At 36.3% G+C, this 14,296-nt stretch overlaps 1 protein-coding gene across 1 annotated transcript in view; it reads left to right on the plus strand.

Moving 5' to 3' along the window:
• ADGRB3 (adhesion G protein-coupled receptor B3) overlaps positions 1-14,296 on the plus strand; it is a 464,328-nt gene that overhangs the window by 199,486 nt on the left and 250,546 nt on the right. The window contains exons 7-8 of the mRNA XM_072857823.1: positions 4,379-4,480; positions 5,028-5,134. Coding sequence (XP_072713924.1) covers positions 4,379-4,480; positions 5,028-5,134 — 209 coding nt within the window. The remainder of the gene's footprint in view (positions 1-4,378; positions 4,481-5,027; positions 5,135-14,296) is intronic.

Here is a 14,296-nt window from a genome sequence, read left to right on the forward strand (position 1 = left end):
CTGTGTTATCTGAACATTACACAAAATTTTCTTCATAATCAATGATTCTCTTCAAATGGTTTGGTCAGGAACGGAATTACATCAGACACTCCTAGAAGCTGAATATAAGCAGCACTAAGAAAGGCAGGCTCAGAACTATTGTCTGAAAGTTGGTTTCTCAAACAGCTTGGTTTCTGGACAAATGTTCAGTATCTTTCTTTGTGATTTATTTCTATTCACAATTATAAATTTTAAAACTGTGGTTGTTTCCTTCCATTGTGTAATATTCTGGGAATGAAAAACAAAGATCTGAAGATAGTTTGGCTTCAGTCATTGCTCCTTTGCTGTATCCCAAATGTCTAAAGTTAGATTTCCTTCCTAGTAGGTCAGCAGTGTTAAGGATTTAGTACTCTGCGCTCAAAGTATCCTTTTGTGAAGGATAACTTCAGAAAAATGGAAACAAATCAGAGAAAGGAAAAAACCTTCTAGATTTCCTAAGTCATTCAGGAATCACTGCGGAAAACTTACACAGGATGAATAAACAATAGGTCTGTCCCATTGGAATAAAGGAGACAGCTAGGTAACAAAAGAAATTGCAACCCATGACTGATAAGGAGTTACGTGGCAAGCTGATCAGAAACTTTTATATAAATGTGTAAGAGAAATAAGGTACGTCCCATCAAATCTGTCAGTAAAAACTAAGAGATGTGAGAACTGAGAACAAAGTACAGTATCATTCAGGAGAGAAACTTCTGTAAATTTATTTTTATAAAAATAGGATCATGTTCTTATGACATTTTTAAGAATATCTTAGCTTCCAATAATATAGTATTGGTTTCCAGAAATACTTAATTACATAATAGTTAATTCTATAATAATTCTATACATGTTCCAATATCTATGCTTTACCCAGATTTTACTCAAAACAGATCCTCAATATTTTTCTCATAAGCCTATTGTCAGTGGTAGAAAACATAATATAGGAATTGTTTTGACGAAAATATTACTGAAAACAATGATAGACTACCTTGTTTGTTAACAAAAAGATAACAGTGCACAACTGCTGCCAAAGACTAGCTAGTGATTTCCTACTGAAGGTAGGTTTCTTCAAAGGCAATACTAGCTACATAAGATAGAATATGAGAAGGGGGAATACTCAAATAATTGTCAACAACTAAATAACAAAATTAAACTTTTGGGTTTTGTTTTGTCTCTGATTACAACGCTATTCTACAAGATGTTCAAAAGCTTTTTTCTATTGCCTTTGTTTAAGATAATTTTGCCCATGGCATTGAATTAGAATTCACTAGAGGAACTATAGTTCTAGCTTCATTTGTGAGCTACTGTGTGGTGTTAGCTAACTTGCTTCACCCTTTCATTACCCTTTCCCATGTTTGTTAGCTGCCTAGGTAGATCGTAAACTCTGTGAGGTTGTGCATGTCTCTTGCTTTGTCTGTGTGTTGTACAGAGCTTCCTCAGATCCCAGGTGGGTTGATTGCCTCTTGGAGATGCATGTGCTCTCACCAGTAATGTCAGAAGAAGACTGTGCTTCTAGACCACTGACTTTGTTGAGTGTTTGTGCTTAGGTGGGATGAATTAAGCATTGGAACAGGCTGCCCAGGGAAGTGGTTGAGTCGCCATCCCTGGAGGTATTTAAAAGACGTTTGGATGAGGTGCTTAGGGACATGGTGTAGTGGTGGTCTTGGTAGTGTTAGGTTTACGGTTGGACTCGATGATCTTAAAAGTCTTTTCCAACCTATACGATTCTGTGATTCTGTGAATTCAGGCCTATCATGACAGGGGTATAACATGGTAAATTTGAGTACATGCTCTGTGTGGGAAGATATTGCTGAATCACATCATCAGTGAAAGAGAGATCTGCTTTTTATTTGCCAATTTTAGCAAACTTACCTCAGTATTTGCTGTTTGCTTCTAAATTTTAGCAATTCTCTATGATTTTGTACAGCTAACTCACATTTATCTGTGGGTGTGCTATGAATTAATCGTGCCACAGTTACAGAAATACTTGAACTGGTCCTGAGCAGAGCCAGCAGGGCCAGCAAGGCTTTTTAACTCAGATTTAATACCACTCCAGTGTGACTGTAATGTCTCCATGGGCAACATGGGTTGGAGCCTCACAGATGCTTTAATGTGGGTGGATGCCTGATTAGTAAGCTCTGCCAGATATACTTTAGCTTTGAGAAGAACTGGTTTGTTTTTTATGCACAGCATTCCTTGATCCAAGGTATTTATACAATGCATTGAAAGGCACAGAGTCAGCCAGGGACCAGGAAAACTTCTTTGCCTGGGCTAAGTGATACCTCTTGCAAGATCTGACTTGCTCCCACACCTCTTCCCTGATAACTCTGGGTCTTGGGACTGTCTTTTACTTTGAATACAACACACAGGTGCACAGATTATCTCTGGCACTATGCTAAAGTTAAAACGTAATCTTGAGTTCTGAAAAGTGTGACGCAAAAGCAGGCAAGTAGTACCCTTCCAAATAGATGGGAAATCTTTGATACTACCTGTGACTTGCTAACATAAAAGATAAAATATCGTGTGTATTAGTATGCATATATATGCATGTATATATTTTTTTCAGAAAAAACCCACATTTAACCCACATTCAATATTTGGAGGGAAGTAAGAGTTTCGGTTCTGAGAATCAACACCTAAAGTGTTGATTAGTGAACACAACACATTTAAAATGGCCACACCTGCATGACAAATACACTTCCCAAAGAACTCTAAGCTTTAGCAAATTTATGTAATTTATAATATTACCTCCTTATTACGTTAATTTACACTCCCCAAATCAGAACATTTCTTTTGTTTATAAGGTCATAATAGGATGGTAATTGCATTTGCTTATGTCACCAGATGGTTCATTTTTATCAAAATCTGGCTTTTCCCATTGTAACACTGGCCTGATGCATTCCCTTTTTGGGCATGTCTGAAGCAGTGTTAGTATTCTAGATTATGAATATAACCAACTTTCTTTGGGTTTTGCCATTAATGGTTCTCTTGCTTTTTTAGCAGCACCAACTGTCTTGATTTATGATTCAGGAATGCTGATGGTGAGGCAAATTTAGCAAGCAATTTTTCTGCCCAGCTGTGATTCATATTAGTATTACTGAGCCATCTGCAAGGTATTCTTTGTCCTCCACAAAGAGAGGGTACAGCTTTGTGAGAAAGTCTGCTCAGTTCCCTTACTCACCTCACTCTTCCATCAGCAGAAATACAAAACAGGCAAGATGCACAGTTTTATGGGTTAGGTAATGGGATGGGCAAAATCTGTAGTCTGTTCCTGCCTCTGCTAGAGATTTCCCATGCAACCATGGGTGAATCACTGAATTGCTTTCTGCCTTGTCACCCCATCTGCTATAGTGATAGAATTTCCTTTCTCTTTTCCTTTTTCTTGTTTTGTAACCGCTTTGCTGTAATACAGTGGGGTTACAATTTTCCTGAAATACATGTAATAATACTTTTAAACAACTCATGGCTTTTCTCTGCTGAACTTGGAATGAACTAGATTTCAGTAACTAGCATTTGTCAGTGCCTTAAGTTTTGAGACGACTTCAGCCAGATGTTTGCTGTGTTAATTTAATTTACTCAAGAATCATAAACTAGGAATTTACAGTAAAAATACAAAGAGCAAAAGGAATCTGTAAGTCATGACCATGTGAAAATAAAACACAAAGCATTTGCAGAACCTTCTTTTTCCCCAAGCAGTTCTGTTACTACAAAATTGTGAAAATATTTTTTCCCTTTAAATGGTATTGCAATAACAAGTAAAAGGCCATTTTGTTTTATAGCCACTCAGTCCCACATTATTGACTATACTTGCTTAATTACCAACTTGTACTGAAACTCATTTCAAAGAAATAACCTGCTTTTTGGTCTTCAGAATATACAGCTCCCATTTGATACCTTTAGCACATTTAATGTTTCAACTGTGGTTTCAGAGCTGATTCTTTCACATACAGTTTAAGTTTTAGAAAAATCTTTACAAACTTTATGTAAGATAAGCATCACAGCTTATAAAGTTATAACATAAGTATCATCATCTTCTGATAGATGCTTAATGTTATTGATCAAAATAGAGCAACAAGAAAAGATTCAAACCTATTAACATTGCTGCTACAACCTAAAGAGTGTTTGTTTGCCAAAGAGAATAAAGGCACAAACTGTATGAAATAAATACCATCACAAAGACAGATATTAAACAAAAATTACAGGTTTTGCATTTTTGTACTTCATTCTTAAAATTAAACCAAATTATGTTAACATATGCATCTCAGGAAAAATTAGGACAAGTTTGAAGACTTACTTTTCTGATGTAAAAGATCTGGTTTACATTAATGTTTCTATTTAAATTCTCATTTCTAAATGGCAGCACCTTATGAGATATGTCCTGAAGACTATTTGATGTCAATGGTGTGGAAAAGGACCCCAGCTGGGGACATGGCATTTAATCGATGTCCTCTCAATGCCACAGGTACAGTATTTATTTGAAATTACATGATGATAAAAAAGGGGAGAAATCTTTTGCATTGTGTTCTAGACATAATCATTACTAGACTTGTATGCATATGTATATATGCATATATGTGAATATATCTATATAAACCCCACATATTTACATATACATATACATACATATATATACATGTACATATACTCTGTCTCTTATAGCGTACATACATGCATGGGTCTGTGGTGTATATATATGTATACACATACATATATGCATTATAGCCAGAGAGAAGAAGCTGAGAAGAAATCAATTTGACAGGACCTATCAGGCAAAGTGATGAAAATGAAGCAAAACATAAAAATCTTTTTAATTAAGAAAACATTGCTAAAAACCCACCAAGTGAACATTGAAATGTGTTTCACAATCTTATACTCTCTATATACTGATGATCATTGCATGAAATTGTTTCTGTGTGTGCTTTTAAAATAGCATGGAATATAGTTTAAATAAGGTTCATTCTCTTGCTCTCACTTATATAAATATTTTCTGTCTTCTTTGTGACTTACAGGCACCACTAGCAGACGCTGCTCTCTCAGTGTTCATGGAGTGGCCTTCTGGGAACATCCAAGCTTTGCTAGATGCATATCAAATGAGTACAGACACTTGCAGCATTCAGTAGGTGCAAAGCCAGCTTTAGTACTTGCTCTGTTTATTCATTACTAATCATTGGTGTGAAAAAAACCTTACTTATTTACTCTCAAGTCAGATTTCTGATAAGAAATGCCAGGAGGAAAACAGACCTAAGAAAGAATAATTTATATTAATGTATATTATTCTGATCTTGTATATTGCTGGTGTTTGAGGAAAAGAAGCTTCTTTGTCTTACTCTAGAAATGGAAAAATGAATCAGATTCCCTTTTTTCATGTGAAATTTTTATAGGGGTCAGAGGTAAGACATATTTTGGTTTATTAGAAAATGAGATGTGAATAAATGAGATTTACAGGAAGAGTGACCTGCTGCGTAATTTTATAATACCTTGAATTCTTTAATTGCACACTAGGAAGTCAGAAACTATATTTCTTTTTGCTATCAGAGTTAGAACTTCACCTTGAAATGTAACAATAGGAAATGATTATTGGGTAAAGCTATTGCAGTGTCTTGAAAAAAGTAAAGTAACTCTAGATGAAGAAATATGGGTTTTTTTCAGTATGCTTAACAAAAAGTTTCTTTGCAAAGCATATGCATTATATATTTATCTACTGCCTAAATATGTTTATGTCCATAGATGTAATACATTGTATAGATTGCATTATAAATATACTACCATGGTATGTGCCAGGTATATTGATTACATTCTATTTCCATAGCCAAAGAATTCAGGCAGTTTAATACTATTGTGGGAAGAGCTACTTTGAAGATTCTCATGGACAATGGTTTTTGCCTGCATGATATATTTTACTGACAGTCTTATTACTCTGCCTCCTTTTCCAAAGGCCACTGCTCCATTAATCATTCAGCAGAGGGGCACTAATACAGCTGTGTGCTTCATAACTTCCCAGCCTCTCAACCAAGTGCAACATTTCTGTAGCATGTTTAAAAATCTTTGGAAGCTTGAAAAGTAGTAGCCTGGCTGTCATTCCTCAAATCTGGCTTGCCACTTAGAGGAGGTTTTGATTAATTCCTTTGAGCTGCATTTCTGTTTCATTAGATTCCAACTTAATTGAGGCCTGGGATTCAGTTTCAGGGTGAGCCAAAGCATTATTTTTAAAATAACACAGAATAAAGTGCCAAAGCAATTTTCCCCACTACAGAGAAACTTTCTTATTTTATATAGCTGTCTGCATGGTGCTCTATCCCTGTAGTGTTCACACTGGAAAAAACAACAGTAAGTTGGCTGTAACTGCTGTGCATTTTATATTTTTGATAATTTATTCTTTTGCAACAGCTGCATATAGTATGTCTAAACGTACTTTATGGGCATGGACAGCAATACATTTGTATTTCATTTGCTTAGAATCTGTGTTTTGGTAAATAGCACAATGAAGGCAATGACTGTAGGTAATGTATATACAGTTCTGAATAATAATAATATCATATTGCAGAACAAAAAAATTCACATTTTGTGATTGAAAATATTGAGATATTTCAAAGTAAAGCAAATTACTTATCTTTTACTTGCTATTTTTGCATTTAAATATTACAATCTTCTGAAATATTGAAAGTATTTTGAAATATTTTAAAGGATTTATTCATGTTGACCTGCCTGACCAGAAGACCATCTCTTTAGGGTTTTGTTCCTCTGCTCTTATATTTTTACATTTGATATCAACATTGATTAATAGTGTTGATCCTCGTGCCACTGATTCTGTAGTGATATTCAGTCTTTTCTTTTTATGTTATTGCTAGAAGCCATTCATAAACAACTCGGACAGTGGGAAATGCTCTTTCATATTATTCAGTGGTTTGACTTACCTGGATAACTTTTGGTGAGGCACTGGTACTTTCTGAAGAGCTGCAAGTCTGCCTGGCAGGAAGGGGTCATTGTTGGACAGAAGAAGGCATTTCTAACCCTGATCAGATTTATCTATTCTTCTACATTTCCTTTTTCAAAATATTAAATACGATTAGACCACACTGTGAAATAATCTTTTGCCAAAGAACATTTAAAAATAGCTAAAGCTTCTTTAAAATTACACAAGCATCTAAACATCATCTTATTGCTACACAAAATTTCAGTCTAGTTTATATGCATACAAATTAAAGGAGAAAAGTGGATTTCTTTTACACTTGGGAGCTGTTCACAAAGAAAATCAGCTTGTCTTACATCTTACTGCTTCTCAAAGTGAACAACACAGCATATTTAAGGAATTCGAGAAAATAGAGGTAAAGACCTATAAGGTCATCGCCCTGCAAATGTAGGCTTGTCCCCCCACGATACATATGTCAGCTCTATAAATCCCTGAAAATAGGGCTTTATAAGGAAGCTGCTGACAGACGGTGTTGCTATAATAAATATGTGTGCTTATGAAAGCATTTATGAGATGCCTCAGTGTGCTTAACTTACCAATAATCTTATTTTACCAACTCGGACCAGGAGTAGTGGGGGTGTCACTCAGTTCTGTGAATGTTCCCATAAAATCTGAGTCTGAGCTGAATCCCTTTCATTTCTTACCTGAAATACATAAAACAAAAGGAGGTGTATAGTCTTAAAAAATGATATTTCTGAAGTTGATTTAAAGCACTTGATATACATAATATACATACAATAGTTAATAAATTAAAGCATGCCCGCCTAGAGGAATACAGATGGGTCCCTGTCTCTTTGCCCTCCAAACAAGCCACATGTGATCCAGAACCATCCCAGAAATCATGTAGTTGAATTCTCACGGTGCTGTGCCCAAGCAAATACTCTCTAAAGAAAAGCATTTCATATGCAGGGAGCCAGAGAATACTGCCTTGGCTACAGACCCTGCTAACCTGGCTACACAGGTTCTGGACTGGAAGCTTACAGTTACACTAGTAAATAAACTAAACAGGATGACTGCCCAAGCTCAAACACTGTCCCTTGCAGTCATCTACACTGTTTCACTGTTTATCTGTTAGCATACTCCCCAACATGATTTAAGACCATACCAGTGAGCAGTCTCCCAAACAATGCCTAGCATCTTTTAGAGGATAGCATGGCAGAGAGACCATTCCCAGCAGGCAATAAACCCATCGTTTTCTGGGACAGAGGAGGGAAAGAGAGATTAGCTTGAGGGATACAAGCTGTCTGTGCTCGTTGGCCTCAGGGATAGGCAATATTCCTGTGGCTATTTTATTTACCTGTATTTACTATTTATATAGTAAAAAAACCTTACATTTGGGCAGCATGGACTGTGAGTAGAGAAGTTCAGGGCTGCATGTGTCCATCGGTTTACACAAATTTACACAAGGCAGCAATCCTGAAAAGTTAATTCATAGACTTCCACTCTAATATCAGTATGATTTTTACTTTCTTCCTAAAGATAACCTTTTCCTACAAATGTTAACACAGGTTTTCATCAGATGTCCACATTAAGCCAGAATTCTATGCTATACATAGTACAGAATTTTACCACATAACCTCAGATGATTGACCCCTGAAGACTGTTTCCTTACTATGTGTAGCTACAGTAGGTTCACTGCCTCATGCACAAAACCTCTTGTATTTTTACAATTTTATCTATTACTTACCTGGAAGTGACATGGGACAAATTTCTTAATAAGCAGTATTAAAGTAGCAGAAACCCAGCTAGTGCTGCATGTTCTTCAGCTTGACTCAAGACTTGTATGGAGACTACTACGGTAGCTATGTAAATCGTGCTAAAATGGCACTATCTTTTCATCTCAAAATCCATTTGGAAGCCTATTTGCAAAAGGTGAAGTGTCAGTAAAGGTAAAAATATACTCGTAGTGCTAAAGATAATATACTTTGCTCATAACCCCCAGCACCATGAATAATTTAGCTCTTTTTCCAGCCATTTACAGAATGTGCCAGGCAGAATTACTGCCTCTACTCAGGATAGGCATGTACTGGCACTTCAGATGCAGGGTACTGGCACCTCAGAAGAAAGCAGGATTTTCCATTGGTTAAATGGAATTGTCCACATATGTGGACCACTTTTTGATACATATATCACTATTGTATTTAATATTCTATTGCAACAGTTTCAGAGTAATTCACAATCTTTAATTAATATATCTCCTCAACATATGCTTGAGATCAGGCTCTACTACATCTCCATTTTTTGTTCATGGAGAACTGAGTGAGACTAATTAAACATGAAATTTATCTCTGGTCTTCTGAATTAGTGCCTAGACACTGTTCCTTCTTAATGTTCATACCTCTCCATATGAGAGCAGAGAAAATCCCTGGCATGGTAAAAATATAATAACTATAGAGCCTCTGAAGAGACTATACACTGGAATATGACGAAACAGTGAAAGGGAATGGTTTGGCTTGTGGTGTGGAGATTGGCAGTCAGCTTGCATCTTTCGAGGGCACAATGCCCTACACGATTCATGTGTAGGAGCTTGAGTAAACGCAGTTAAGAGGATGATGCACTTCAGCTATGCCACAAACATACAGTCTGTACTTTCATTAGTTTATTTTACCTTGTGCGCTATGGAATAGAGGTCCCTTTTAAAACTAGGGATGATAATTAGACCTCTTTGAATAATGGAACCAATTAGTCATGAATAATTTATCCAACATTTGGTACAAATCAGTCATCAAATGAATTCAACAAATACTGTTTGACCAGTTTATACAGCTGGTTGACTAATATGAAAAATTATTCACTGAACAAATTAAGGGACAAAAATGCCAAAACCCATGAAATAAACTCTTTGGAAATTGTTTGGTTAGCTCTAATAATAATACTTAAAGAACCTAATTAGGCTTATTCTTACTAAAGCACTGTAAGTGGAAAATGCAAAGTGATAAATAGGTATGCTTTGCCTTCTGGAATCATGACCTAGAGGATCAAGCAATAACTTGATGAACAGAAAAAGAAATGTCACAGATTATATATATCAGTTTTTGTTCTGGATTTCTTGTATTGCCCTATTGTGTTTGCAGTACCTGCAGTTTTGCATTAAGAAAATGGTCTTAGTCAAGCACGGAGTTTCAGGACTGTTACCAGTCATCTTTGCAGCTAAGAAGGAATATTTTGCCCAATGATGCACAATTTGTTAAATGTGTTCTTGAGAAAGAGGAGATTACAGCAAAGAGAGTCTTCCAAGTGTCTGTTTTATTGTGGATGGAGAATAAGTGAAGTCATAAGGTTGAATAAGATCTAGTGGCAGGAAATATCCCTTCTTCAGTTCCTTCTGGATATTTCTTGGTCACATACTGATCACCAGATTTCAGTTAACAGGGAGGAATTTCCCTCCTTTCTCTAATTCCAGATTATATTCTCAGAATTTGGAGGTTTTTTCCCCTGTGTGGGATAGACATTTTTTGGGTTTTTGGACCATTTTACCAAATCAATTACGGCTGTAACAGAAGTTGTGGACCTTGTTAAAGCCTATTCTCTCTTTCTACCTTTGGCAGTTTCATTTTCTGAAAACTGAACTCCTTTGGTCTAACTAGCATATTTTAATCTTTTTAAAGAGTATCTGTTGGTAGCTTAATGGACTGTTATATATAGAAAGGCAGAATAGATGATGATCTAATGACCCAAACTTAGACTGTATAACATTATGAAGTATTCTCCTCATTGCTTATTATCTTATTTTGATCTGGAAGCAGAAAATGGTCTGCCTAATTAGTTTACCTAAAATTGAACTAGTACTTGGTTAATTTGGACTAGTATCTTCTGAGATATGTTTTCATAAAAGAAAGATATCTCCAAAATATTCTAAAGTATTACTCTGCATACATGAAATTTTATAAGTAGATCAGACATTACACAACTCCACTGCATGAATACACTGTCAAGTTAGGTTTAGCATCGCCATGAGAGATTGTAAACTGAATCTTGTGGCACAAAGAAATTAAAGCAAAAGACATACCGCATGTATGTATTTTGGCTGCCACAATTCAGCCAACTGGGCTGTGTACAGACCAAACTTCAGATTTAGTCTTTCACATTTATTTCATTTCTAGGATTTCAAGTGTATGTTAGTAAACTATGAATTCTTTTTGCTGCAACAATCGTTTAGTATATAAGGCGATATGTAATTTCTGGTTTGGTCTTTATTGCTTTCTAGATGTTAAGTCTACAAAGGGACCATCATGATTAATTAGCATGACTTCCTGCATGACCTTTTCTTGAAGTAGCATATCTCTCATAGGAAGACATCTAGTCTTCACTGTAAAAAGCAATGCAATGGAGAATGTGTTCTCCAAGACTGGTTTTTTTTTTCCAATTTTCAGTTCTCATGTTCTTGCAAGTTTCAGCCAGCACACCTCAGGTGGGTTGGATCTGCTGAGAAACGTCATGCTCTGCTTTGATGCTTTAATTTTTTCTTTTTTTTTTTTTTAACTTCATTCAGTTGGATAAACAGGGTAAAATCTTTCCTGAGAATAACAAATTCAACTGTTTGTACTACGATTGGATGTGAGTGACTGCAGGACCAAGAATAGAATTGGTGATTAGGAGCCTATAGGCCTACCTCAGATGGTATCCGAGAAGAGAGTCACTGAAATGCCTCAAATAAGAGTTAATTTCATTTTCATACTTTCTTGAAGCCTATAAAATTTGGTATACTACAAGCAAGAAGACTAAGAAGCAAGACCCCAGTGTTAGGAATATCCTACATCACCCTTTGTATGAACAACTGCTTCTGAGAGGCAGAGCTAAAGACTTCATCTATTCTTAATCCATTCTGTGGATGACAGCCACCTCAATTAGAAAAAAAAACAAAACAAACAGAGCCAAACAAAAACCCGAGCCAAAACAAAGAATCCACTCACCCCCTCCCCCAACCCCCCAAAAACCAAAAACCAAAAACCAAGACGCAAAAGACTTGAATCAGAGATAATGCAGAAAATGAAAATGAGATCAAAATAATTTGGTATGGAAGAACAATGAGTTTTCATAGCTTATGAGATTTTTATGAAATTAATATCTGGACCCTGTATGACGGTTTTTAATGAAAACCGTTAATGAATAAGATCTTACCATGGAGTATTAGAAACTGATTTTATGTAAATGGAGAAAATACTTGAATATATAGGGCTATTTCTATGTTCTACTCTGTTATGCATGCATTCTAAGTGATAGGATTTATTCAATCAGAAAAAAAAAGATAATTTTGTGAGGGATCTGCTTAAAAGGTATTGGTAATATATCACTGACTCACCACACACTGGAACGGCTCTTTTGCCTAAAGTGAGAATTCCTCTAAATGGCTTTTGGACACTCCAGTTTGGAAGAGATTTGTACTACACTCATAAATAATGAGGAAGACTAAAGCCTGTCATCAAGACACTTTGTTTCTGAAGGTCATCTCCAATATTATCAGAAAATCTCTACTAATACAGCCCATTTTCTAAACCTATGTAGCACAGTTTTCAAACCCGGATGATGAAATTCTACATTTAGTTGCTTCGATAAAAATAAGGTACTAATTTGTGCAATTTGAGTGATATAACACCTAAATCAAACATGCATTTGTGCAAACTGGGCTGCTTTTCTATTAGAAAGAGGAAGTTGGAAAACCAAAAAAACCTCTTAACTCCTGAGAGTTAAGAAGGAAAAATCTGCATATGAAATATCACACTGGTGTCAAGATATTAGCACTTATGAAGGAGTATAGGAACTTATGCAGGTGAATCTTTGCATATCAAACTGATAATATAGCCATAAAAATGCATTTCTGCTGCTTCTAGTTCATACTATAATTTTGTTTCCCCTTTTTCCACAGCAGCGTTATTCACAATTTTGCAAGTGCTTGGCTAAAATATAATTTGATAAAAAGAACTCTGAGGTGAATAATGATTTGCTCAGCTGCAGCTCATTAGAGATGATTTTGTTTTTCCAAATTATATTACAAGGGCAGCATATCAGCCTGTCCATGTACTCCTCACTGAAATGACGGCTGTACTCTGGGGAATGAAAGGTTTCCTCCTAAAACATTTACTGCTCCTTTTTTCCTAGTTTAGTGCTTCATTTCTTTTTATATAGCTGCAGAGCAAAGCAGTCATGCTTAGTTTTGTAGATTTGAATGTACAGGCCTCAATAACAACATTTTTGTTCTGCCTCAGTCTCTCCTTATATAGGTATATGCCAGCTCTTCACCTTCACAGCCTTTGATAGGCCAGGGAGTTATATCAGTAAATGATCTTTCCTTGCCTTGCCTCCCTTGTAAGCCCAGAATCTGCAGGCATCAGCTGTTTTGTCACCTCTGTATCTTGACAGGAGGATGGCAAACTGTTTTCTCTCATCAGAAAGCAACTGATCAAGAGATTGTGGCAGGCAACAGTTTTCCCCTGCCTCACTAACATTTTCCTATTCTGCATGAGAGAAGATTAAAACATCGGAAAAAAGCTAATGACTTCAGTGTTGCTGTCTCCTTGATGGTGAGGGCACTCATTTGGTTGTGAGAAAGCTCTGCCTGCTCTGCCCTGCCAAACTCATTGCATGGACTGATATATTGAGTTTTTGAGTGCTTTTAACACCATGTTATAAAGTTAGTATGGCTTTCTCAGTCTCCTAACAGATCTGCTTCACCCTCTGTAAACAAATATGCACTTTGCCAAAGAGAGGAAATAACCCAATACTTCAGTCACTCAAGAAATACGTAGGCTAGAAACCAACTGCTCCAACCCAAGTGAAAGGCTGCTTTTTTCATAACTGTCTGTATTACAATAGGCACCAGAAATGAGCAGCTTAAGATCAGGAGAGTGAAACGTGTTTAAAGGTACTGTAGTACCTTATCCATTCATCAAATTATAGTGCTTGACCTCACCAACATACACATGCACCACAATCTTAGAGATGCTATACAGTGGGAGAAAACATTTACCTGCTATTCTGCATAAGCACATCAGAACTTAATTCAACTTGATAAGTTGCTTTTCTTCCTTTCTGCTTTTGAATATCTGCTTTTTAATAGCCAACCAATCCCACCTGTTAAATTCAAAGAAAAGTCCCGACTATCATCTCAGCATCTGTAATCATCTTTCCACGTCTGGTTTACCAAAGAGTAATCTGTGTGTTAAATGAAATGTGCTCCTGTGGTTTCTGCTGCTGCTGTGTCTGCTGCAGCAGTAAGCAGCTGAGTGTTCCCCGATCACATTGATATTCCAAACCAACCAACACTGCAGCCAACAGGCGAACTCCACTAGGGCATGGCCAGAGGGAAAA

Source organism: Ciconia boyciana, chromosome 3 (genome assembly GCF_034638445.1).
Source record: "Ciconia boyciana chromosome 3, ASM3463844v1, whole genome shotgun sequence".
NCBI classification, from domain to species: Eukaryota; Metazoa; Chordata; class Aves; order Ciconiiformes; family Ciconiidae; genus Ciconia; species Ciconia boyciana.